This window comes from Nomascus leucogenys, chromosome 18 (genome assembly GCF_006542625.1).
Source record: "Nomascus leucogenys isolate Asia chromosome 18, Asia_NLE_v1, whole genome shotgun sequence".
In the NCBI taxonomy this organism is placed as follows: Eukaryota; Metazoa; Chordata; class Mammalia; order Primates; family Hylobatidae; genus Nomascus; species Nomascus leucogenys.
Genome location: NC_044398.1, coordinates 30,133,920 through 30,161,693, shown reverse-complemented (window position 1 = coordinate 30,161,693; position 27,774 = coordinate 30,133,920). Strand labels below are relative to the sequence as shown.

Here is a 27,774-nt window from a genome sequence, read left to right as displayed (position 1 = left end):
AGCTGTGCGCTGCATTAAACACTTAATGGACTTAAGGCTATCCCTCCATATCCCATAACTCTGGCTCAGTTACCCTCATTTTTCAGATGGGAAAGCTCAAACGTAGAGCAATTTGGTCCTTTGCCCAAGGTCACACGGCTAGTTGGTGGCAGACTTAAGAACTAAACCTGGATGCCTCTGACCCTGGCAACACATTATCTTACCACCCACAGAGCCGCTGCCTTCCACACAGGGGCACTCACACAAGGGCCTGGGGATGTAGGAATTCCACAGGGGGGCTTTGGGGTTGTGCAGCTCTAAAGCCAAATGACCCACACTGTCAGGTGGTGAGACCACTCTGTGTCCCAACCAGGGCAGGTGGACAAGGCAGCAGGGCCTCTCTGTGGGTCCCTGTGAAGATTAAATATTGACCTTTCACCTTAGGCAAATGTCCCTGCGAAAGGCAGGAGGTCCTCTTGGGGCACTCTGGGCTGGTCCAGCCAGAGTCCAGACACAAGAAACCCACTTACCACATGAGCAAGCATGTGGTACTTTACCCAAGCACAATCAAGTCACAAAGGAAGTGACACCCGGCCAGGCCCTGCTGAACTGGAGGAGAAAGCTGCAGCTCCAAGCAGGTCAAAGGCAGCCTCTCACCCATGATTTAATGCCCTTGGCTCCTTGCAAGATTTCATTTAAGCGTGTATAAAAGTACTTGGCAACTCCTGCAGGCCCCAGAGGCCTTTCCTCAGCAAGATCAAGGCGAACCACCAGCAGCAGGCGATGCTCTCAGGCTCTGCCCTGCTGGCCTCCGGGTCTTGCACAATCCACGCGCTGACTCAGGCTGACATTCATGGAGCCTCTTCCCCTGAACAAAGCCGGCCCTGGGTCCAGTCTCTGCTTTGCAGCTACCTAGTGACAGGGCCTCATGTGAGTCCGAGACCTTCTCTGAGCCTATGTTCTCTACAAAACAGGGATGATCTTTCCTAGGTCACAGGAAGGTTGTAAAGATTAAAGGAAGATCCTACATGACATGCCTACTCCAGGCACAGAGCCAGTCTCAAGGTGGCCATGCTGTCCTGCAGGGCAGACAGAGCAAAGATGTGAGGGGCATTCAAGGATATCCCACAAGCATCTGCTGTCCTGAAGACAATGAGTCTCCTTCTCTTGACACTGGTGTTCTGTACCCCACCCCCAATTACTTCCAGCACCAGCCTCTGTCCTAAGACAAAGTCCTTTCCAGAGGCACCTGTTTTACTGGGCTTCTGGAGACAACAGTGAAGCAGAGCTTAGGGAAATAGGGCCTTCTGGAGGCTTTTCAAGTGAGGTAGGAAAGAATGATGGAAAGAAAACAGCAGAGAGTGGAGGAAGCCAGGACTGAGTCTCAGCTTTGTCCCTAACTCACAGAGTCAGGGCCTCGAGGAAGTCATCCCTCTCCTGGGCCTCAGTCTGCCAATCAGCAAAATAAGCAGCAAGGACCCATGCACCTCCCACTGGCTAAGTTTTGCCATTATAAATTACACCAGACGGAAACCCCAGGGTCCTGGCACTCTCCAGAATAAGAAATCCTGAATCCAGGCTTGGGGCATTCAGGAAACAACAGAGATACTTGTGGCCACTTGAAATGCTGACGATTCAATTGAATTTGAGGCCAAAAAGGACCAGAGGGTGCAGACCCCAGACCCAACCTGGCCCTGAGAGCCCAGTGGGCCAAGGGAGGAGCTGCAGTTATCTGTCCTGTGTTGAAAGTCTGAACCAAGCCACTTGTCTGTCAGTGGGAGTTCGGAAGGTCTGGGAGCCAGAAGGGATGCTAGGGCTCGGCTTCCTTATGACAAAGTGAAACAGCCCAGAGCAGGAGGTGCCTTGCATGGGGTCACATAGCTATCACACCCCAGCTTTTCCTCCTGCCGGAAGGGTGGTTCTGAGAAAAGGCAACACATGTGCCCTCCCAGCAGAGCCAGCAAACCCATGTGAGGGCCCCAGTGTGGGGAAGGACTGTGCAGAGGGCTCCAGGGGCAGCTTCCACAGCTGTCTCTGCGTTGCCAGATAAAAGAGAGTTGACCCCCACTGAGCCCCGCCCAGGAACCTGAGTCAAGGCCCTGGAAAGGAAGGAAGGCGGAGGGAGCACAGCCATTCAAGGGAGGTGACAGGCAGTACCCCCAGGAGAGAGGGAACCCCCCAACCTAACTTTGGCACAGTTCACAGTGATTAACAGTGGGTAGAAAATCAAGATACTAAGGCAGTGGTCAGCATTTCTGTAAAGGGCCAAATAGTAAATATTTTCAGCTTTGTGTGCTGGATGATCCCCGTAGCAATTACTCAACTCTGCTGTTATAATGGGAAAGCAGCCATAGATAATACATAAATGAATGGGTGTGGCTGTGTTCCAATAAAATTGTATGTGTAAAAACAGGCGGAAGGCCAGGTTTGGCCTGCAAGCCACAGTCTGAAAAGCTCAGCTCTAAACTATCACACTGGTTGGCCGGGCGCGGTGGCTCACGCTTGTAATCCCAGCACTTTGGGAGGCTGAGGCGGGCAGATCACGAGGTCAGGAGATCAAGACCATGGTGAAACCCCGTCTCTACTAAAAATACAAAAAAATTAGCTGGGCGTGGTGGCGGGCGCCTGTAGTCCCAGCTACTCCGAGAGGCTGAGGCAGGAGAATGGCGTGAACCCGGGAGGCAGAGCTTGCAGTGAGCCGAGATCGCGCCACTGCACTCCAGCCTGGGTGACAGAGCGAGACTCCGTCTCAAAAAAAAAAAACAAAAACAAACTATCACACTAAAACCATCTGGACCTGGAGAGGAAAGATGGGATTTCATCCTGCTCAGCCACACAAAGCCTGGGATACCCTATACTCAGGTCTCCAACACTGGTATGTTTTTATATCACTGTAACAGGTCTTAATAGCCTAAAACTGTAAATAACACAAATGATATATCCCCACAATAGAATATTACACAACAAGAATAAATGACCTACAACTACGTACAACTGCATGAATGAATCTCACATATGATATTAAATGAAAGATGTCAGACACAAAAGACTTAATACTGTTAGGGAAGAATACTTAGTAGAAAAACTATAACATCCAATCGAAAGTTACTAGATAGGCAAGAAAAGGAAAGAAGTGAGCTACAAGAGGAAAAATTCAGTAAATAGAAGACACAAGAATGACAAAGAAGATGAAATTGCAACAACTTCAAAACAAGTATTGCAAATACGTTCAGGAATTTAAAGGAAAATATAAATATGATAAGGAAATAAATTGGAGACATAAAAAAGACCTAAATGTAACTACCAGAAATAGAAACTACAATATTAGAATTGAAGACTTCACTAGATGGGTTTAACAGCCAATGAGACACTATGGAAGAAAAGATCAGTAAAGCTGAAGACAAAGCCATGGAAACTAAAGGAGAAGGGTAAAACACTCAACAAAATAAAAAACTAAACCGAGCCTCTGTGACCTAAATAAACAATGTCCTAGGGAAATGGGACAGGAAGGGGAGAAAAAGGGCACGCATTTGAAAATATAATGGCTAAAATATTCCAAATCTGATGAAAACTATAAACCCACAAATCTCAAAGGCCCAATGAACCCCAAACAGAATAAACACAAAGACAACTATACCAGCATGTATAAAATTGCTATAATCCAGAATAAAAGGAGAAACTCTTGAAGTCAGCCTGGAGGTGGGAGGAGACACAGTTCATAGAGTATGCATATGCAAAGTATTTTTACCAAATCAAGTGAAAACATATCAAAATGTGTGGGATGCAGAAAATGTACAGCTTCAAATACTTATATTAGGAAAAAAAGATCTAAAAATCAGTGATCTAATCTTCCAGTTTAAGTAGCTAAGAAAAAGCAAAATAATCCCAAGTAGAAAGGAAGAAATAATAAAAATAAGAACAGCAATCAAGGTGAATGTGAATGTACTTAATGCCAATGAACTATATACTTAAAATGGTTTCAGTGACAAATTGTCTGTTACGTATATTGTACAATTAAAAAATAAAAAATAATTTCAAAAGATTTTTAAAAAGTGATTAAAAACAGAAAAACAACAGAGACACTACCACCTAACTAAAAAAAGTCAGATACCAAAGAGTTTAATTTATAGCAACAGGAGGCAGAACAACCATCACCCAGGGAAGGGGTAGGGTGGGGTGGGCATGACTGTAGGGGCACAAGGAAAGTTTCTGGTGATGGGAATGTTTTATATCTTCATTGTGATGGTGGTGATCATGTGGCATGTACAGCTGTCACTGAACTGTACAGTTAAAATGAATGTTATTCTATCTAAATCAGACATCAATAGAAGTGATCATTATAAAAAGGATTTCCATTAAAGAAAACAAGTACAAACAAGAAAAATCACTCCTGTAGACTATGCCATGCTGATTATTTACCAGTCAAGAAGGCAGAGCTATACAAGTACATCAAGCTACTTAAGACTTGAAAGTACGTGCAAGCATTTAACAGTCCTGTGTGCTAGGCAATAATCTCAGAGCACCTTGAACATCCCTTCCTCAGTAATCCCAACTGGTGGTCCCAGCCTCACACTTGCCTAAGTTGGGGAAATCAGGGGCTGAGGCCATGCAGGCATCAGCACCACAGACCACTCCTTAAGTTCTAGTGGAGTTTCTCATTAAGCAATCCCTGCCCACTGCCTTGGCAAGCCTAAATGACGAAATACACACGCACACACACACACACACACACACACACACACACACACACACAGTGCCAAAAGACAGTCAATTTCTTATGAATTGGGGCAGTCGTTCTGGGGATGTGATTTTGACTGTATGTTCAGGCAGGTCAAAACAAGGTACATACCTTGTGACCCAATTAATCTCTCCTGGGAATCTATCTCAGCGAATAATTTCCCTCCCTTCCCTAAAGAGAAGAATGTGTATTACATAAACTAATCACTGCATCCTTATCTAGGAGAGCAAAAAAATTGGAAACAACCTAAATGTCCAATATAGGAATTTCTAAAAATACAATTGGAAAGATAATGTTGCAACCTGGAATATTCTATATTAGTAGATGTTCTATATTAGTAGATGCTGATGTGAAAATGCGTATCTCAAGACTGCAAGGATACTACTCACAGGATATGAAACTGTGTGCCTGCAGACAGGACGCTGGGGCATGGAAGAGGAAATGCAGTAAACCTGGGATGCCTTGTTTAGCCTTTATGAATTTCCATGAAATTACAAAAGTTGATTAAATACTACGAAGAGAAAAAGGGACATCTTCCCAGCAGTGAAAACAAAAATACACTATATACATTATTAAAACACTAGACTTTTCCCTTTTGACTGCATTACTGAGATGGAAGTGAAGAAATCATTTGCCTGAAGATCTAGGGATCAGGCCTTGGGGTCTGATACCAAAGGCGCAGAGTTCAGCTTGAATGAGGGCAATTCTCCATCAGTCAGAAGAGCCCAGAAACAGCAGACTATCCTGGGAGGTGGCAAGTCCTCTATGAAGACGAGCGTAATAGAAGTCGGAGGAAGAGAATAAGACCCCACCTGCAAAGATGCCCTACACAGGGGTAAGGGAAGAGAGCTGATCTTTCCACCTTGGGCTTGTCTTCCCTTTCTTGTGCAGGGTGGCCACATGCCCAGGTTTGCGCAGGACAGGCCTGGGGTACACCTGTTGTTCTGGCAAAATTCTCAAGACTCTCTCAAAATTCTCACTCTCAAAAGTTGAACCACAGATTACATGTTCACCCTACTCAAAGGAGGCATCTGTGACTTTGAAGGAAGAGGCCTCAAGCCATGCTGGTCACAGAGCACAGATGTCCATGGCTCTCATCTCACTCAGAAACAGGCTGCACGGAGGCGAATTCACACATTTTACAAGGGTAGGCTAAAATAGACCCAAGTCACTGAGAAAGCCAATGGCAGAATGTCATTAAAAAAAATTTTTTTTAACTAAAGACAAGCAAAGGACTCTCCTGTGTAAAACATGCCTACAGTCTATTCAGAAAGGGTCTCAGTTCTTCACTTTTAATCCATCTCTGAAGCAGATCCAGGCAAGGACTTCATCCAACCTCTGCATGCAGATTAAAGCCAATGCTTGTGTTGGAAACCAACCCTGGAGTTGCAGACATTATCTGAATCATCCCTCTAGAGGATTCACTCGGCAAACTTAGAAAAGCCCAAGTGCTTTGTGGAACTGGTGGGGGGTATAAATGAACAAAGACGAGCCAGATGCCACTCCTCCAGTGTACATCTCTCCCAGCTTCCCTTCCTTTGCATGTCAAAGTGAGATCTTCTGTACCCACTAACCAACAACTCCCCAATCTTCCCTTCCCAGGCTCCTAGCAACCAACATTCTACTTCCTGTCTCTATGATTCTGACTACTGTGGGCACCTCATATAAGTGGAATCATACAGTATTTGTCTTTTTGCATCTAGCTTATCTCACTCAGCATAATGTCCTCAAGGTTTACCCATGCTGTAGCATGGGACAGAATCGCCTTCCTTTTTAAGCTCTTTCACATCTGTATATCACATTTTGTTTATCCACTCAATCATCAATGGACACTTTCGCTGTTTCTACCTTTTGGCAACTGTAAATAATGTTGCTATGAATGTGCACGTAGGTGTACAAATATCTCTTCGAGATCCTGCTTTCAGCTCTATTGGTTATACCCAGAAGTGGAATTGTTGGATCATATGGTAATTCTATTTTTAACTTTTGTGGCACTACCATACTGTTTACCATAGCAATTGCACCATTTTACATTTTCACTAACAGTGCACAAAGGTTTCAATTTCTCCACATCCTCATCAACATCTGCTATTTTCCATTTTTTAAAATAATAGCCATCCCAATGGGTGTGAAGTGGTATCTCATTGTGGTTTTGATTTGCATTTCCTAAGTCAAAGTGAGATTTTTGCACTAAAAACAGGTCTAGCACAACCAAAGAATGATTTTTTTAGTAAGTAAAAAACACTAGCGCTCTCAAAAAGCTATATGGCATGGAAGCACATTTTCTTATCCTTGTGATAAGAACCTCATGAAGCCCATTCCATTCTCACTCTGTAAACCAAGAGGTGCAGAACAGACATGCAAATATCAGTGGCATCCACATTTCTTATCCCAAGCAGGTTTTAACAATCCCTGGAAAACCTTGGTCCCGAAGTCAGAAAGAGAGCTTAAAAAAATCTATTAGCGACCAAAGGGTAGTTATCTATAAAGAATGCTATTGTGAAAATAATTCTTTTTTTTTTTTTTTTTTGAGACAGAGTCTCGCTCTGTCACCCAGGCTGGAGTGCAGTGGCGTGATCTTGGCTCATTGCAAGCTCCGCCTCCTGGGTTCATGCCATTCTCCTGCCTCAGCCTCCCGAGTAGCTGGGGCTACAGGTGCCCGCCACCACGCCTGGCTAATTTTTTGTATTTTTAGTAGAAACGGGGTTTCACCATGTTAGCCAGGATGGTCTCGATCTCCTGACCTCGTGATCTGCCCACCTCGGCCTCCCAAAGTGCTGGGATTACAGGTGTGAGCCACAGCGCCCGGCCTGTGAAAATAATTCTAAGTGAGGGCAAACTACTAAATAAAACCTCCTATTTGTCCCAACACCTAGGATTGGTCACAGAAGCAACAAGTTGCCTTCTGCACATTCAAACTTGCCTGCTGAGCCCAGTGTCCACCATCAGCACATGCAATCCTTCTGCACCACTGCTCACTGTTAATTCATTAAACAAAATACAAATAAAAACACTGCAAAATCATCTACCTGGGCTTTGCTTCAAAATAATCCAAAGGGTTGAGCAGGGGGATACAAATCAAATAAGCTAGATGGTGGGAACATGGAGTTCATTTTATCATCCCACTTTTATATTTTCTCCATTTTTTAAAAAAAGAAAACTTATCTGGAGAGGTAAGGGCCTAGGCATTCCACTTTATACATTTTCAGCAACCTGAGGCGGACACTAGGCAGCTGAGACTGCTACGTCACAAGGAAAACACTGAGACTTAGCTAGGTCACTCAGCTTAGGGAGGCCCTGGGTGCCCAGAGCCAGCCTGGCACCCTCCTGCTACACCGTGAGCTTCCCAGAGGTCTGTGTGCCCGTCTCAGGCCTCACCCCACATTGCCAGCTCCAGTGCAAATGAAGACTGCACATCACTACCAGGAATCCAGTGAAGAGGGTCCAGCAGCTTCCCCCTAAGCAAGGCACTTGGCCTCCCACTCTTATTTCCCAACCAAGCTCTCTCATGCTTGGTCTTCCTGACTGTTCCTGTTTGTTCCTTCCTGTTCTGCCCCAATGCACACTAACTGAAAAATGATTAACTTTCAACACATACATTGCCAAATCTGCAAAAGCCCAAAAACACTGCAGCACCCTTCAATCACCAAGCAGACTTGCTACCATGCTGGATTCATGCACTCCACTACTGGAATATAGAGCTGCAAACGTGTTACTGGGCAAGTTAGTAGAGCTCCCTGATGTCAAAAACTCTCTCCTGAAACCCTCTGAAGAAATGAAAATACCAGGGCCCTCAGCCACAGCAGTAGTGGGAGAGTGTTGCTCTAGCTGCAGAAATCAAGATGAGAGTCGGAGGTTAAGGCAGAAGGCCAAGCAGCATACCCACAGAGAGGAGCAACGGGGTGTCCAAGTGCCCAAGTGTCAGACTGCCTGCCTAGCCCAGCGACCCTCCACCATATATTTGCCTGGGGGTGCAGGATGGTGGAGGGAAACACCAGGTAAGGCCAAAGGGCTCTCCAGACAGGGAACAATGCTGCTCTGAGAAGCCATACATCATAAGGATGGAGCACGGACTCCCGCATTAAGAGGGACCCAGAGGTACCACATCAAATATCCAGCAATGCCCTACTCCAGGGACAATGATGCAGTTGTTGGTGCAAAGTTATCAGACCACAGGAAAAGATGTGGGCTAAAAGACCAAGCCATTGAATTCTACCTTATTTCTCTAGGACAGAAAATCTCCAAACATACTAAGATAAATCACCAGGAGATGAGGCTGTAAAATCAAGCTTACAAGGCTGAGAAGGCTTAGTAAGTCTGCCTTGTTTTCAAGAGTTCCAATCCCCATATGAGATGCCAAATCTGCAGTAGAAGCAAAATGTGACATCATGGTCACTCATTCTGTCCTTCTTTCTCCACCTGCCCCCACACAGATATTCATAAACTATGTTTAATGGTTTTCAAAGCCTCTGTGCATGATCATGTCCCCAGGCCCTCCTGCACAGAATCAATGTCTGCCTCTCCCTGGACCAATCCCACTGGCAATAAACACATGCTATATCTCCCTTAACCCCTTGACCATCTCTAGCCAGTGTTCAAGTTTTTCTTCTCCTCTTTAAGGCAAGCATCCTTGGAAGAACTGTCAAGAGTCATCCCCTTCACTTCTTTACTTCCCATTGGCTCCTCAGCCAACTCCAGCTGGGTTTCTATCCACCCACCCCGATCCCCTACCCAGAGTTCACAGTGGTCCTGTCAACATCATCAACAACCTCCACTTTGTCTAAGCCATTACTCATCCTTCTTCACCTCCCTGCACCATAGCTGACTGTGCCTTTCTACTTTAAAGGCTTCTACAACACACAATCTCCTTGTCTTCCCTTTACCACGGGCCACTCGCTCTCAGCCAACTTGGGAGTGGGTTTTCTTCCTCGACCCAACCCCCAGCATCCTAGGGCTCAATATTCAGACCTCTCCTCTTCTCAGTCAACACACCCATCTTCCATGCTCTCATCTGGTCCAGCCCTTCCTCTGATGGTGGCTGGCCAAGACTTCCATCTCCAGGACAGTCAACAACAAAGGAAATAGTATCTCCCTGAGGCTGGCTATGAGATAACTTAAATGTACCCCTTCTACCCCAAATCCCATCTCAGCACCTGGTACCACCATCCATCCCCTCACTCTGCAGTCACTCCAAAATCAGATCACACTACCCAACTTACAAGCCTTCCAATAATTATTTAAAGCAGTAGAAAATAATTCCAACTATTTATTGAGACCCATACGATCCTTTGTGACCTGGCTCCTGCATGCCTCTGTCCCCACCTGTGTCCCTTCTCCCACTTACTCAGCTCCAGCCACATGGCCTTCTGTTTGTCCTTTGCAGACACAAAGCTCATTCCTGCCTCAGGCCCTTTGCAGCTGCCATTCTGTCTGTCTGCAGCATTCTACCCCAGACCCCTGCTTGGCCACCTCTTCATTAGTACTCAAGTTCTCAGCCCGCAAGTCACCTCCACAGAACGCCTTTCCCTGGCCACCCTAGCCAAGGAGCTTCTCCCTCACTGTCCTGTTGCTCAGGAGGCTAACATGGCTCTTGGTTACACATAAGCACTACAAAGATAGGACTTTATTGCCCTTGTCTGTTATCACCTCCCAGAACCTAAAGCAGGGCCTGGCCCGTAGGCAGATGCACACAAAGTACCTTGCTGCTGATGTCTCATTGGGGCACTCCCAGGATCGGAACAGGAGGCAGGTAGGGGAGACAGACAGGCATCTGGGCCAGAGCCCCAAGGCTTCCTGAACCCCCAAGGCTGGGTTGGCCTGACTCTGGCTTTCAATCACCTCGGCCTTTGGCCTTCCCCCATCTCCACAGTTGCAACTGCTTCTGTGAGGGTAGGGGTCACTGACCCTGCCCACCACCTTATCCCAGAGCCTTACATAGTGTCTGGCAAATCAAGAGTGTGTGGAAAACCATAATTTACTGAATGAAGGACTAAACAAGGGAATGTGGCCGCTCTCATCCACTTACCCAGAAGATGATGTTGTAGCTGAAAAGGAGGTACTTGTACCAGCAGCTGACCTTGGCGTTAGAGTATCTATAATAGTGCATCTTCTGAGAAGCCGAATCTGCGGAGAGATGTGTGACTAGTGAGATGGTAGGCTCAGCGTTAAAACCTCTCCCCCAAACCTGCTCATATGCGGATTCTAGAAAGCTCCTGATCATTTTCTCTCATGACCCTTTACCGGTCCAAGAACAGGCCTGATACCAAGGCCAGGTATAGGTAATGCAAAACTCAGGTTAAATCAGCTCTCCAAAAACAAACGAAAGGATAAGGGAGATTTTTGAAAGGAAGAAAGATGCTTTTTAAGTGTCTTCTAAGTACCAGAAATTCTGCTTGGAGCCTTCCCAAATATTGATCTCATCACCTCTCGATTGGGAATTGATTTTTTTCCACTTCATGGTTGAGGAAACCATTCAGAAAGGTCACATGACTTGCCCAAGGACAAGAGAGCAATGACAGCCCAGGATTGGAACCAAGGACAGGGGACTTCACAGTTCTTTCCACCCACCAGAGCCAACAGAAGAAACGGGCTTGACCACAAAGAGCCACGTTTGGGACATGAACGTGCAGGCAGGTCTGGACATGATCCAACTGTGCCCAGTGAAGAAAAGCCAAGATGAGGGCTCCATACTCATTCATGCAACGTTTTCTGAAAACCTCTGAAGCTCAGCCCTCAGAGGTGAGGAAGGCCACTGCAGCCAGCAGCCATCCCCCTGCTTCCTCCCTCCCCTGTCACCCACCCCCTACTCCACCTTATCCCAGACTATAGCCATAAGCTTTGTCCTCCAGGGCTGTAATGAAGCTTGGACTACACAGCCTATGTGGGAAGACCCTGTGAACTACAGAGTGAAGGGTGGGGCCACTGTTTTTTATCTGTGTCTAACCCTCAAAGCAACCTCAGAGATCCTACCGCAGGAGGGTGCTATTTCTGAGGGACTTTTCTGAGGGCCTGGCCTACCTTTACTGCTTTCCTTTTTGAACCCCAGTGGCAATCCAGGTGGACCCCTAAGTCCTCCACGGTCCCCTGCCCCCAATGCAGTGGCTGAACAGCGAGGAAGGAGGGAGTGCCTCAAGTGCACAGATAGGGACAGGATCAGAGGCCCATAGGGCAGTGGTCCCATGCCAGCCCCCTGCTCACCCCCCACTTCCCAGGTGAGGAGAGTAACACAGCCCAAGACGAAAGCAGACAAGGCCACCCTAGAGGTGAGGAGGCGACCCACCCACATCCGCCAGTGAGAAACCAGTTTCCACGGAGTGGCTACTTGCAAAACCCCTTCCTGTAAGGCAGCCACGGCAGGCTGGCTGCTAGTCTGCAATGTTCTGAGCAAGAAGTGCCAAGACGGGACATGAAACCACACTCCTCTGGAAAGGGAACCTGTGACCGCTCCACCTCTCCCACGGTGTGGAATTGACAGGCACAGCCTAGACACCACCACTCACCCACCGGCCCCTCCTTCTGTCTGACCTCAGAAACCAGCTGTGGACAACGACAGGCAGACAGCTATCCAGCTGCCCCATCCCCACCTCCCCCCCCCCACCACCGCCCCACCATCACAAGAGCACGTCCATAAAACTTGCCTCCAAGAATGAGTGTGAACACAACCACTTGTTGCCCAAGAACTCTACAGGACACAAGCATACACACAAGGCCTGAACACTGTCTGGGCCACACAGAGTGGCTGCAGGGAGAAAAGGAGCTCTCAGGTCGAGACACAGGCGCCTTCCTTCAGCAACGTGACCTCAGCCCATGCAAGTCCCTGCTCTCTCGGGACCTCAACATCCTCAACTAAAGTGGGGCTCTTAGTGACCTGCCCCTAACGTCACTGGCATGAGGGGCCTGGCTGGCAGCATCAGAATCACTTATTTTAGGTACAGATCCCAGCCCCCAACACAAGGTTCTGGTAAGGAGGTCTGCGTTGGAGCCCTGAATCTGCATTTCCGACAAGTCCCCCACCCCCACTGTGATACTGACATGCCAGCAGACCCATGCCCAGCAGATCAGGTATCAGCTTAGGCACCGAGGGCTGCAGCAGTCCCCTTGGGGATCTTACAAAGGTAGACGGGCCTGTTGAGCTGTGGTGCAGCACACGGATTCGCAGAGAGGGGCTCCTTGTAGGCAACTAACTTAACAGTAGCTATAGCTAACATTCACCAGCTTGTTTCAGATTACAGGGTCCCAAAGCCCTGGGTTGGTTTGTTAATTTTTTGTGTAGGTAGAGATAGGAGTCTCACTATGTTATGTTGCCCAGGCTAGTCTCAAACTCCTGGCCTCAAGCAATCCAACCGCCAGGGCCTTCCAAATTGCTGAGATTACCTGCATGAGCCACCACACCCAGCCGATGGTTTGGCTTTTTTAATTGTTCTTTTTTTTTCCCTTCAGGGGAGCGTTGGGCTACCCAACCATAAATCCACGTCTGGATTAATGCATATAGGATGAAAAAAAATTTTTAACCTAAAACTCAAGTACATTTATCACAGAGAACTGTCAATTCAGAAAAATGTTCTAAGCGGTAGAAACTCTATTCTTTTTTTTTTATGGACAAGACAATCCTGCCACCTCTCTTCCTCATGGTTCCTAGAGGAGCCTGGAAAGTAGAAAGCTGTGCCCTCCAGGGAGCTGTGCCTCAGGAACTAAGGAGGGCTGCTGTGAGCCATGGAATCCAATGCCTTGGGATCCTATAGAGTGCTCCTTTGACCTCATTTAACCCAACCCTGTAAAGAACTCTCCAGAAGCAGTAAGGAAAGCCAAACTTCCCCCTTCCTCCTTGATGAAAGCTCCACAAAGAAACCAGCTCATTAGCAAACGTGTCTGTGTGCTTTCCACAGTGTTGGTGGCTCATCTCTGCTCCCCTGCAAAATGACTGTCCTGTGGCAACACAGGGAATCTCAACCTGACGGTCCCTGGTCTCCTGCAGCTCGCACCCATTAAGTGTACAGAACATGGAAAGGCTACAGGGAACACTTCATGGGGATGCAGTTGGCAGGGAGGCCAGCGCTCTGGAGCAAGGATTATCCACGGGGCGCCTGGGTTCCCTCACCATCTGCTGCTTCACCTTCCACCCAACACGCATGACCAACCAGAAAACAATTCTGCCTTCAGATCCTGGGGTCCACACCTACACCCATCAGAGACTCTCACAGCCATGTCCTAAACTCCAAGTCCTCACATCCCCCCTGGTAACATCAACACTCGAAACTACACTAGCCAGGGCCACACTGCGGAATAACTAGGAAGAAACCCCCCTCATCCAAGAAGAGGTGTGCCACGCTCAAACAACGTATCCTGATGCTCGTGCCACTTACAACCCAGAGCACATGCACCGCCAGTATTATGCCGTTTTTGGCCAACCCAGGATAACCCCATGAGGTCTAGGGGTAGGGCTGTCCCAGTGACACTTTTTCCCCCATCCTCAATCCACAGAAGAGGAAACTATTGCAATTAACTGTTGAAAAGAAACATTTCAGTTTTCCTTCTCCACCCCGCCCTTCCCCACCCCTGCCACCCACCTAACCTCGGGACAGGGAGGGAAGGCACCTCTCACTCTGTCCCTCTCTGCTGTGTTGGCCAGCGGGTTGGAAAGCAGGTCCTGACCCTCTGTGGGGCTGGCAGATCCTGGTCTCCACATAGTTTAAGCTGAGGAAGGTAAATGGGAGACTCATTTGGACTCCAGCCTAAGCCATATCCTCCTACACAGTGTAAGGTGGCCTTCTATCTGTAGAGGGGTAATGATGGAGCTGCACAACAGATGTGACTTGGAGGCTTCAGAACCCCAAGAGAGGAAAAAAGGACTGAGTGCTCCTGAGCCACCAATGGAGCTACTAGGGCATTTACACAAAAATGCAGGAAGGTTGATAAAGGCAGTAGTGCTGAAACTAGAACCCAGATCTGACCTAAAATGATTCCCAAAATGACCATGGTCCCTAGCATCTCACCTCATTTGCTAAACCACATCATACTGAAGGAAGGCAGAAGTTAGCCCTCTATGAGAAGATGCATCCACAAAGAACACGAACACCATTTATCTTACACACACACACACACACACACGCACGACTAAGAACCTCCCTAAAAGTAGAGATGGGTAAACTTTTCACAAATGTTAAGTACCATTCCAGCAGAGAATAATCTCCAAAAGCTATTTTGTGTGCATAAAAAAAAAAATTAAGATCTCATACTGTCTCAACTCTAAGAACGTGATAGAAAATAAAGCATCAGTGTGGCAGGAGGGAGGCACATGTTTATCAAAATACCAACTTCTCTGCCTGGGCACGGTGGCTCACGCCTGTAATCCCAGCATTTTGGGAGGCCGAGGCGGGCGGATCACGAGATCAGGAGATGGAGACCATCCTGGCTAACACGGTGAAACCCTGTCTCTACTAAAAATACGAAAAATTAGCCGGGCGTGTGGCAGGCGTCTGTAGTCCCAGCTACTTGGGAGGCTGAGGCAGGAGAATGGCGTGAACCCGGGAGGCAGAGCTTGCAGTGATCTGAGATCATTGCGCCACTGCACTCCAGCCTGGAGGACAGAGTGAGACTCTGTCTCAAAAAAAAAAAAAAAAAAACAACTTCTCAAAACGGGGCAAAGGGAGAATTGTTTAACAGTAGTGAGATAACTGGTTAGCAACTTGAGGGGAGTTAAATAATAATCAAATAACAACTTACAGATTTAAAGGGCATACGCACATACACGCACACACCACACCCAGAGAACAGGGTTTTCAAGTCCATTTTACCCTCCTTCAACTTTTGAGGTGACAGGAAAAAATAATTCAAAGCACAAGACTACCAAGCCTGAACAGATAACAAATCTAAAAAATCCCCATGATTAAAAGTAACATTAAAATAAAAAAGGAAACACAAATGTTACCTGCAGCTGAAAAAATTATGACACAGTAAATATCTGCAACCTATAGAGACCCATACTTCAAAAAGACTCCTGTTGTACACAAATGAACAAAGGATATGAACATTATACACAAAGGAAAGAGTAACATAACAAAGGGAAGAATAACATAACAAATGGAAAAATAAGCCTGCGCAACAAGGCCAAACACCATCTCTACAAAAAGTACAAAAATTAGCTGGGTGTGGTGTCTGACGTCCCAGCTACTTGGGAGGCTGAGGCAGGAGGATCACTTGAGCCTGGGAGGTCAAGGCTGTGATGAGCAGTGATCACACCACTGCACTCCAGTCTGGGTGACAGAGCAAGACCCAGTCTTTAAAAAAATTTTTTTTAAAAAGGAAAAATATTCAATGTCACTAGAAATAAAACTTAAAGACAATCCAGACATACTATTTTATACTTTTTTTTTTTAAACAAGTCCCACTCTGTTGCCCAAGCTGGAATGCAATGGTGCACTCAGCTCACTGCAACCTCCGCCTCCCTGGTTCAAGTGATTCTCCAGCCTCAGCCTCTGGAGTAGCTGGGACCACAGGTGCATGCCACCAGGCCTGGCTAATTTTTGTAGAAACAGGGTTTCATCATGTTGCCCAGGCTGGTCTTGAACTCCTGAGCTCAAAGCAATTCGCCCACCTCGGCCTTCCAAAGTGCTGAGATTACAGGTGTGAGTCACCATGCCTGGCCTATTTTACACTTTTTCTTTTTTTTTTGAGACGGAGTTTCGCTCTTGTTGCCCAGGCTGGAGTGCAATGGTGCGATCTCGGCTCACTGCAACCTCCGCCTCCCGGGTTCAAGTGATTATCCTGCCTCAGCCTACTGAGTAGCTGAGATTACAGGTGACCACCACCATGTCCAACTAATTTTTGTATTTTTAGTAGAGACAGGAGTTTCACCACGTTGGCCAGGCTGATCTCGAACTACTGACCTTGGGTGATCCGCCCACCTCAGCCTCCCAAAGTGCTGGAATTACAGGCATAAGCCACCACACCCGGCCTACTTTACACTTTTTAATTTAACAAAATTGCCACCACTATTGTGGCAAACACATTTATTCCTTGTTGGCAGCAGATGAAACGGTTACTACCATTTGGTAGCAATATGGTTACATTTACCACCCAAAAAAAAGGTCACACCCTTAATCAATAAACTAATGACTAAGAATTTGCCTCCAGAAAAATATGCATTAAGTGAAACATGAACCTCATGGTTTGCGATTATGAGACAATTGTAAGCATGTGTTTAAAGGCCAAAGTGGAATGGTAAGAGCATGAAAATGGCTGCATGTGGTGGTGGTGGACTTACAAGTGATTTTCCAAAAAAGGTTTCCAGCATCACACTTACCATTACCACCTTTGTATTATAAATGAAAATGGGGCCACTGCTGGTTGGAGGTGCCCCTGCTGGGGAGGAGAATGCTGGCTACAATATGATAAGGCTGGCAGTCATCATAAACAGGGCTCCTCGGCTACAGTGTTGTACTCACCTTTAACATTCCTCCCTCCTGCCCTTTTTTAAATTAAAAAAGTAACACATTCTCAACTGTAAAATATCTCAACAATTCAGAAGTGTGAAAAGTGAACTGGTTGGCCTGGCAAAGTGGCTCACGCCTATAATCCCAGCACTTTGGGAGGCCGAGACAGGTGGATCACCTGAGGTCAGGAGTTTGAGACCAGCCTGACCAACATGGTGAAACCCCATCTCTACTAAAAATACAAAATTAGCTAGGTGTGGTGGCTCACACCTGTAATACCAGCTACTCGGGAAGCTGAGGCAGGAGAATCGCTTGAACCAGAGAGGTGGGGGTTGCAGTGAGCCAAGATCGCGCCATTGCACTTCAGCCTGGGCAACAAGAGTGAAACTCTGTCTCAAAAAAAAAAAAAAAGGAAAAGAAAAGTGAACTGACAATGAGAAACCACTCAACAAGGGTTTTCAAATCTTATCACGACCCATAGTAGGAAATATATTTAACAAAAGTCAATCCAGTGCATATGCACACTCACATGCACAACTAAAATGAGTTTTGTGGAGGCTGGGCACAGTGGCTCATGCCTATAATCCCAGCACTCTGGGAGGCTGAGGCAGGTGGATCACTTGAGGTCATGAGTTTGAGACCAGCCTAGTCAACATGGTGAAACCCCGTCTCTACTAAAAATACAAAAAATTAGCCAGGCATGGTGGCAGGTGCCTGTAACCCCAGCTACTCAGGAGGCTGAGGCAGGAGAATTGCTTGAACCTGGGAAGCAGAGGTTGCAGTGAGCCGAGATTGCACCAGTGCACTCTGTGCCTGAGCCACAGAGTGAGACTCCATCTCAAAAAAATAAAAATGAGTTTTGTGAAATATGTCCCCTTATCACATGCTGTGCATTGTAGATTTGCTTTTCTCTTTTCATTTTTCAAAATCATAACTGCATAAGAATCAACTACTGTAAAAACCGTGTTGAGAAAACAGCAGATCCCAGCCCTTAAGTCAGGTTTTCCCTTTCTAGGTGACACTTCCAACTTCTAGCTGACTCTTGATGTTTACACCCAACTATCTCTTAGAAATGTCTGCATATAGGCTGGGCGCGGTGGCTCACGCCTGTAATCCCAGCACTTTGGAAGGCCGAGGTGGGAGGATCACGTGGTCAGGAGATCGAGACCATCCTGGCTAACAGTGAAATCCCATCTCTACTAAAAATACAAACAATTAGCCGGGCATGGTGGCAGGTGCCTGTAGTCCCAGCTACTCAGGAGGCTGAGGCAGGAGAATGGCATGAACCCAGGAGGCAGAGCTTGCAGTGAGCCATATCGCTGCCACTGCACTCCAGCCTGGGTGACAGAGCGAGACTCCATCTCAAAAAAAAAAGTTAGCCAGGCGCGGTGGCCCATGCCTGTAATCCCAGTTAATTGGGAGGCAGAGGCAGGAGAATCATTTGAACCCAGGAGGCGGAGGTTGTGGTGAGCCGAAATCGCGCCATTTTGTATTACAATTCCCCAGCTTTTCAGTTTTACATATTATGTATCCGCTTTCTATCTTGGAAGAGGAGGACTTAACCCTTTACTCCCCATAAATCCCTCTCCCTGCAAGCCACCCCTCACCTCTCCACTAATTAAACTGCAGTGCTGGCTGGAGTAATTTTCATAGTTGACCTTATTATGACCATGTGAGCTATTAGAGTGAGCAACGTAACACATGATTTCATTTCTTTTCCTGTACAACTTCTTGTTTTGTTTGCTTAATTTTCTATGAATTTATCAATATTTAACCAAAAACTTAATATCAGTTGTCTAAATCTACCCTCAGTGAGTTTTTTCACATCTGATGTTTTATTTCTATTTCTTCTTCAAAAAGAAATCCTCCTGGGGCCTCCGGAGATCCTTCCATCTGGACCAGTGCACAGAATTCCCTTTACATCTCTTGGGATACACCCTAAAGAAGATCTACTCTTTGTTCACCTTCATGGGTTTCTTCAATGTGAAAGGCAAGTTTTTCACATCCAGTATGTCTGAAACTTCTTTTTTCTACCTTCACTCTTTTTTTTGAGACACAGTCTCACTCCTTCACCCTGGCTGGAGTGCCCTGGCACAACCTCAGCTCACTGCAACCTCTGCCTTCTGGGTTCCAGAGATTCTCCTGCCTCAGCCTCTGGAGTAGCTGGGATACAGGCATGCACCACCATGCCCAGCTAATTTTTATATTCTTAATGGAAACAGGGTTTTGCCATGTTGGCCAGGCTGGTCTCGAACTCCTGGTCTCAAGTGATCCGCCTGCCTCGGCCTCCCAAAGTGCTGGGATTACAGGATACCTTCACTCTTGAATGAGTTTGGCTGTGTGCAGAGTTCTAGGCTGGGGATCAATTTCACTGAGCATGATGAAGGCATCACTCCCCCCACCTCCTATATTCAGATGTATTGAGAAGCCCAAAACCACTCAGATTTCTGATCTTGGTATTTGACCTGTTTCTTTCTCTGTGTAACTTGTAGCATCATCCCTTTCTCCCAAGCATATTGACATTTGAGGGTACTAGTCTGGGTCTGCCTTCATCTACTTGGCTCAACATTCCATAGGCCCCTCCATAGAGAAGCTAATAACCTATTTCAGGCAATATTTTCCTCAATGATTTTGACACTTGCATTCTTCTCTGTTTTCCCTTTCGGTTAGCTCCTGTCAATTGATGTGGGAAGCCTGGCTGATGCCTTTAATTTTCTTACCTTTTCTGCCTTATTTATTATTCATCTCCTCATCTGTTTGCTCTATTTTCTGAAAGACTCCCTGAACTTTATTTTCTAATACTACTACTGATATTTTTGCTCTGCCCTTATTTTTTAAAAATTTTCTGATAACTTTGTTTTCTAACTGTTCCTTTTTACTGTATCCTGTTCTTATTTCATGGGTACAAGAATTTTTTTCAAAATGTTCTTTTCTCTAAATAGACTTCCTTTCAAATTGCTTTTTTTCATTTGTTTTGCTTTCCTTCATATTAGGCACTTTCTTTAGCCATCTAGTAATCCCTGGCAGTCCGCATGACTAAGAGTGAATGACTCAGGAACTAGCTGGAAGCTCTGAGTCCTTGGGCAGCTAAGTTTCTGTCTAGGATGATCTGGTTGGGCCATTTGCTGGGAAATCCCTGTTGTCGGCATCATTTGTATTTTTTTCCCATCTTAGGCTGGTTAGACTAAACATTGAGGCCCCTTTTCATCTATAAGGGCCTGGCTGTCAATGTTCTAGAAGCTAAAAGGGGTTAGAGGACTAGAGAATGGAGGTGGTCTCTATATTAACTCCCAAGAATACCTGGAGGCTCCTGGGCCCTTGGTTTTTCCTTCTGCAGAAATGTGCAACATGCAGCTAAAGTCGGAGGCCATCACCCAGCATCATGATGGAAGGAAAGGGATGGAAGGATATAACTGCATCAGCTGCTTTCAAACTATTCTCCTACTCAGCAACCTCTGATGCCCACATTCCCCCGCCCCCACAAAAAAATCTCATGCCATCCACTCCTACATTTTAAACTGAATCATTCATGTACTCTTTGCTTGCAAAATTTTTCTTGCTGTTGTTTTCTTTCTCATTCTCCCTGTCCTCATGCATCAGTTTCTTTTTTACAACTCCCTTTATCTTATGTGGGGTTTTGGGAGAAAGCAAAATTAGATGTGTCTACTCAAACCACTCTTTTTTACCCAGAAGACCTCTAGGAAGATTTCAAAGTATTTTTAATTGCCACCTTTTTATTTAGCAAAGTGAAAAAATCAGGAAGTATAGTCTATTATTACATAAAAGAAAGGGCAAAAGAGACTTGGCACATGTAATTAAGGTTACTAATCAACTGATCTTAACATAGGGGGATCATCTGAGCTATCCAATGTAATTACATGAGCCCTTAAAACAGAGCTCCCTCCCAGTTGAGGGCAGAAGAGGAAGGCAGAGAAGCAGCAGCAGGATTTGCTGCACTGTTGCTGGATCTGAGTACAGGGGCCACATGCGAGGACCAGTGAGAGACTCTAAGAGCTAAGAGTAGCCCTGGCTGACAGTCAGCAAGGACTCAGTCCTACCGTAGCAAGAAACTGCACTCTGCTGAAAACCTGAATGAGCCTGGAAATGGATTCTTCCCAGAGCCTTCAGAGAGGAGCACAGCCCTGCCAACAATTTGATTTGGGCTTTCTGAGACCCTAAGGAGGGAATAAGTTGAGCTATGCTGGGCCTGGACCTCTAACCTACAGAAATTGTGAGATTTAATACAGTCAGCCTTCTGCAACCACAGTTCTGTATCCATGGATTTAGCCAACTGGGAATGAAAAATATTTGAAAAATATTTTTTTAAAAAACACAAAAAATGATACAAGTAAAAAATACAGTAAAACTGCCTGTAATCCCAGGACTTTGGGAGGCCGAGGCGGGTGGATCACGAGGTCAGGAGATGGAGACCATCCTGGCTAACACGGTGAAACCCCGTCTCTACTAAAAATACAAAAAATTAGCCGGGTGTGGTAGCGGGTGCCTGTAGTCCCAGCTACTCAAGAGGCTGAGACAGGAGAATGGCGTGAACCCGGGAGGTGGAGCTTGCAGTGAGCAGAGATCTCGCCACTGTACTCCAGCCTGGGAGACAGAGTGAGACTCCGTCTCAAAAAACAAAACAAACAAAAAAAAAACAGTAAAACAACTATATTCACAGCATTTACTTTTGGTTTTGAGACAGGCTCGAGTGCAATGGTGCAAACTTGGCTCACTGCAGCCTTGACCTCCCAGGCTCAAGCAATCCTGCCTCAGCCTCTCAAGTAGCTGGGACTACAGGAGTGTGTTACCATGCCCAGCTGATTTTTAAATTTTTTTTAAGAGACAGGGTCTCACTATGTCACGCAGGCTGGACTCGAACTCCTGGGCTCAGGCAATTTGCCCGCCTCAGCCTCCCAACATGCTTGTATTATAAGCGTGAGCCCCCGCACCCAGCCAGCCTTTACATTGTATTAGATATTTTTATGTAATCTGGAGATGGTTTAAAGTTTAGGGAAGAATGTGTGAAGGTTATATGCAAATACTACACCATTTTATATTAGGGACTTGAGCATCTATGGATTTCGGCATCGTGGAGGGGGTATGTCCTGGAACCAAACCCCCTTGGACAGTGGAGGGATGACTGTATAAAAAGGATGGGGAGGCCATCCTTTTTACATGGCTCACGCCTGTAATCCCAGCACTTTGGGAGGCCAAGGCAGGTGGATCACAAGGTCAGGAGTCCAAGACCGGCCTGGCCAAGATGGTGAAACCCTGTCTCTACTAAAAATACAAAAATTAGCTGGGTGTGGTGTCAGGTGCCTGTAATCCTAGCTACTTGGGAGGCTGAGGCAGAGAACTGCTTGAACCCAGGAAGCGGAAGTTGCAGTGAGCGAGACTCTGTCTCAACAACAACAACAACAAAGGATGGGGAAAGGGGGCAGAAAAAGAACATCAACTCAGAACAGAGTGGACCTTTAACTTAAAACTTTTTTTCTCTTTTTAGAGACAGGGTCTTAAACTCCCAGCTTCATGTGGTCCTCCTACCTCAGCCTCCCAAGTAGCTGGGACCACAGGTGTGTACCACCACATCAAGTTAATTTTTTAATTTTTTGTAGAAATAGGGTTTCACTATGTTGCCCAGGCTAGTCTCAAACCCCTGGCTCAAGAGATCCTCCCTCTGCAGTCTCCCAAAGTGCTGGGATTACAGGCATGAGCCATCACGCTCAGCCCAAAACTTTTATTAGATTTACAGAAAAGCTCATTATCTCTCGTATTGCCAGATTAGCTCTATCAAACATCACTGCAACACTGGCACTCCCTTAAGAACCAGCTGTTTGTGAGCCTTGGATCCAGATTAAACTCCGGCCAGTGCTTGGCAGCCGCAAAGAAGCCAGGCCCTTGGCTCCTCCCACAGGGACCTTCAGAGGGGGAAGATGGCCGCCTGCACCCCTCCAATGGGGTGTCCTCTACCTCCAGTTCTTTAGCATCCCCCGATTCTGCCTTGCCTTGTTTGGACGATGCCCATTTCAGGAGCTTGCTGGAAATGTGGAATCTCAATTCCCTTCAATCTGCATTTCACTAAGATCCTGAATAAGATGAAAATTTGAGAAGCTCTGAGACAACAGGCTCATTTTTTATATACAAATAAGGGGTCATGAGGGAGGAAGAGGGGAGAGAAGCCCCAAGGGAAGGAAGCCGGATGACATGACAGTGGAGAAAAGTGAACTGAGTGTTGGGAAGGTCTGGCTCAAACCATGTGGCCTGACCCTGCACAAAGGCACTGTGAGCTCCCCAGGCTTCCCGAGAGTGATGTCCCTGGAGTGTTTGCCCCTCCTATGGGATAATCACATGCCTCACAAGCCTCCAACACTACTCTGCTGATGGTTCCAGAGATCTGCATCTTTCCACATAAGCACCAGGCACAAATACCAGACAGAGCATGGACCAAGGGGCCCCACCCGGAATCCCTCAGCCTTCACCCACTCAGACACTCAGGAGCTTTCCTAAACTCCTCACACTCCAATACCTCCCCTCCCCTCCACTCCCCTCCCCTCCCCTCCTGAGGGCACAGGTCAGTTCCTCATGACCTTACAGGGAAGGTCTGAAGGTCTCTTACCCGGCTCTCTACCTTCAACCCCACCCCTCCTCTGGCCCCTCTTTTTCTAAGGACCCAGCTGACAATGACAACACCCACCACCCATATCCGGAGCTACACCCCATGCCCCCAAATTATCCTTGCTATCTCTCCTTCCCTCTCATTCTCCAAAGCCAATCCTTCAACACCACCTGGCCTTTGAGGCTCCCAGAACTGGCCTCTGACCTGATCACAGGCCCATCCCAAGGAAGGGCAGCCACATCCCCCAAGGAAGGTGGAGTTTCTGCTGCCCCTCCAGTAGCACCTGGGGCCTGGACATTCCTACCATCTGAGAAGGGGGTCTCTAGAGCCCGCTAGGTGCTGGGGAACATTCACAGGCCAAAGGAACAGGCAGACCCAGGGAGAGAAGCCTAGGAGGGGGCAGGCGAATATGAAAGGGAATGGGCCCCAGTAGGAGAGAGAATCACTAAGGCAGGCCAGGGCAGGCTGCTCAGCTGCCCACAAGAATCTCACCCTCTGAGGATAGAAGGAGGGGCTCAGCTCTCTCTGACTCACCCCTTAGAGCCAGAACTGTTCATGTACATCCCTGACCCATTCCCTCATTAACCCAAATGCCACATCCAGGGGCCACCAGAAACACTGCAAAATCAGACACCGTGGCATGTGAACCTGTGGATTATATCAAAAATGAAAAAAAAAACTTTAATTAGAAAAAAAAAACCCACCATGGTGACAGCAACCACTCACTGGAGTGAAGAAGTTTGACTCTTTACTGTGGGAAGTCACTACACAGCTACACAATGTCGGGGGGGCTGGATCCCCTCCTTTATCGCAGGGTGACAAACACTGCCCTGGCACAGGGTGGGGAAGGTGGGCCCCCGGCTTCCAAGGCCATCAAGTCCCTGACCGCCAGCCCTGGATGGCCTCCACGTGGAGGTGCAGGAGAGGCTGGGCCCCAGCTCTGAGCTCCACCAGGCTCTCCAACGGGTCTGAGGGTCTCAGTGCCTGGCATCTTGTAAAAACCCTGATCTTAGCAACTGAAGCACTGTGAATTTCCACCACCAAAAACCCACAACCCAAAACCTGCCGAGTTTCAGGACACCGAGGGGCCTCCTCGTTAACCTGGTGAGAGGAGGCCTCTGTCTACCTCAGTGCTGTCATCAGGAAAGCAGCAGAGTGGGTGGATGTGAGTCAGGGGAGGCCTCAGTGGGAGAAGCACTGGGCCTGGAATGGAGGTCACCTAGTCCAGTGACTTCTAAGCTTACTATTTTTATTATTTTTTAAGCTACAGAAGGCTTTGTTCAAAGAAACTCTGACCCAGAAACCCAACATGGAGGCAGGCAGAGCAGGACACTTTTATCTTCAGGTGGCTGGGGGAAAGGAAGGCTTCACAAGGTGCACACTAAAAACCATGGGCCTAGTGCGACTGATGCCACACTCCACAGGACAGCAGAATGGCTCAAGGAGCTGCCTCCAGAATCTTATGGCAACTAGTTCAACAGAACTGTGATAGGCCTGGAAATGCATGTTTTGAAGAGCTGTCATTCACAGCAGCTTGAAAAAGCAAAGCCCCCACTGGCCAAATCTGGAACAATCTGAGCAGCAAAATAAACAATAATAACAATGGATTTTAACTCATTGAACAAAATAAGAATTCATGAGCCCATTCTAATACACACACAGAGATAAACAGGAGAGAAGGAAAAGTTATGTGTAGCACAACGATACATAGCTACAGCAGTTCCATATAGTTAAACGATAAATGTAGGAGGAATTATGGAATTAAATCATCGCATTCAATACCTATGACAGAAACGACCGACTGTGCCCAGAATCTGCAATGGCTCCTAAAACCAGTCATGAGTTTGACATGAAATAGCACACTGTATTTGCATAGTCTCAAAGTATCTCCCCACAGGACACTTACAAAGAAGAAAATAGTAACTTAGAGGGGAGAAACCCAGCAGACATCACCATAAGCAAGCGATCATTGTTAATATCACCGGTAATGACTCAGACCCACAACATGTGCCTCCCAAGGGGATGCACCTAGGACTCACCATTTCTGCAGTATTCCTGACAAAACTGCAAAACTTGCATCTAACCATGAGGAAACAACAAACTAACTTAAATTAAGGCAGATACTACAAAATAACTGGCTTCAAGTAACTGAAACATAGAGTTTGTGGTCCTTCTTGGAGAAAAAAAAAAACAGCAAACAAAACATTCAGACCTTGGGCCCCATTGGAGATTTTCACTTTTACGTTTTTGAGACAGGGCCTCACTCTGTGACCCAGGCTGGAGTGCAGTGGCACCATCACGGCTCACTGCAGCCTTGACCTCCTGGGCTCAAGTGATCCTCCTACCTCAGTGCACACCTGCAGTCCCAGCTACACAGGGAGATGGGGTCTCCCTATGTTGCCCAGGCTGGTCTCAAACTCCTGCTTAAGCCATCCTACTGCCTCAGGCTCCCAAAGTGCTAGGATCACAGGCATGAGCCACCACGCCCAGCATCCATTAGAGATTTTCAGAATGATTCATCAGGCAGCTCATTCAACTGCACCAGCAGCCTCAGGGCAACACCTGCCCACCCAGGTGAGGCAGGGCCTGGTCACCCACACCTGCCACTCACCCTACACCTGCCACCCACCCCACCCCCACTTCTCAAATGGCGAGGCAAAAGGAGGTCTGGCACCTTGGCTTCCCAGTTGATGTCCCAACCTACTTCCCTCTGCCATTGAAGGTGAAGCTGCCCACTCACGGGAGGATGCTAGGCCAAGGCAGGCATAGTGCATGTGTCCTATATCCATACCCTGATCATCATGACAGGCCTGCTTCTGAAAATCTAAGTCTACATGAAATGTCTATACACAGAATCCTTTTACATGCCCCTGGTAAGAGCACATCAGAGCCTCTTCCTCAGCTAGTTGCAAACAAACGTGGAGAGTCTGGGCCCAGTCTACACTAGTATTCCCAATGTGAACAAGAACCCACGGGGTCCAAGGTGCTGTGCCTCCACACCTCAGGAGGACTGGGCTGGGCCCTGTGGCCTCCCTAGATCAGCAAGGTTGAAGCAACCCACCCAGCAATCCATCAGTGCACAGGCTCGCCTGCCAAGCCCATGGGGTGAAAAGGCTTTTGCTGTGGGAGACAAGCACCTAAAGACTTGTTTCTACATGTTCAGGGCACTGCTGCATGCAAGACAACGAGAATGAGGCCGTGGAGACAAACACCAACTCAGAGTGGGACCTGTGCCTGACTCAGGGGACTCAGAACATGACTCCCTTCACTAAATGCAGTCAAGTAGGTGCTGGAGGGCAGAGAGGAGGAGGTGGTGGTGGTGGCAAGCTGGTCAGGAAATCCTCCCTAAAGCAGCTAGTTTAAATGTGTACTAGATGAGGGCAGCACATCTAGAAGCTCCCCAGTTTGGGATCGAGAGCTGTGCCCGAAGATAGGGAGGGACACACTGCAACGCATCCTGGCAGCAGGCAACTGTCTCACCCCGAGACTGACCCTCCAATGAAGATTATTAACAGAGCCTTCAGTGTATCCCCGGCTCCAGGCTGGGTCCTGCAGATGATACCAAGACAAAACCAGCATGGTCATCCTTGCAGGGCTGACACCATTGGGGTGGGAGCCACTCCTGAACACCACAGATGTTCCAAGTGATGAGTGGCCCATTCTTGGGGAGAAATAAACTTTGCTCCAATAACTTAGTCTTTAAAAGCTGGCTGTTACAGGAGCTGCTCCAGTAGGCTGCAGCGATTTGACCTACATGCCTAATGTAGATTTGAAGTGTTCTCTTTGTACAGGTCACAAAGAAACTACATAAGAGAGTTTAGAATTATATTTACTCCTCATTCTCTATGTTTCCATGCCTGAAAGGCATAAAGATTATGGCTGTAAGATGCTTAAAAATCTTTTTATACAAAATTGCACAGTCAGCTAGAATATACTGTCAGTCTTCCATATATCCACAGGTTCCACATCCTCAGATTCAAGTAACCAGGACCAAAAATATTCAGGAAAGG

At 47.0% G+C, this 27,774-nt stretch overlaps 1 protein-coding gene across 3 annotated transcripts in view; it reads right to left on the bottom strand.

The window, feature by feature from the left end:
- The window catches only part of TSPAN14 (tetraspanin 14), a 66,794-nt gene that overhangs the window by 22,834 nt on the left and 16,186 nt on the right, over window positions 1–27,774 (bottom strand). For all 3 annotated transcript variants that reach the window (XM_030797978.1, XM_030797977.1, XM_030797979.1), the window contains one exon: window positions 10,743–10,840. In XM_030797978.1, coding sequence (XP_030653838.1) covers window positions 10,743–10,823 — 81 coding nt within the window. In that variant the 5' untranslated portion in view covers window positions 10,824–10,840. The remainder of the gene's footprint in view (window positions 1–10,742; window positions 10,841–27,774) is intronic.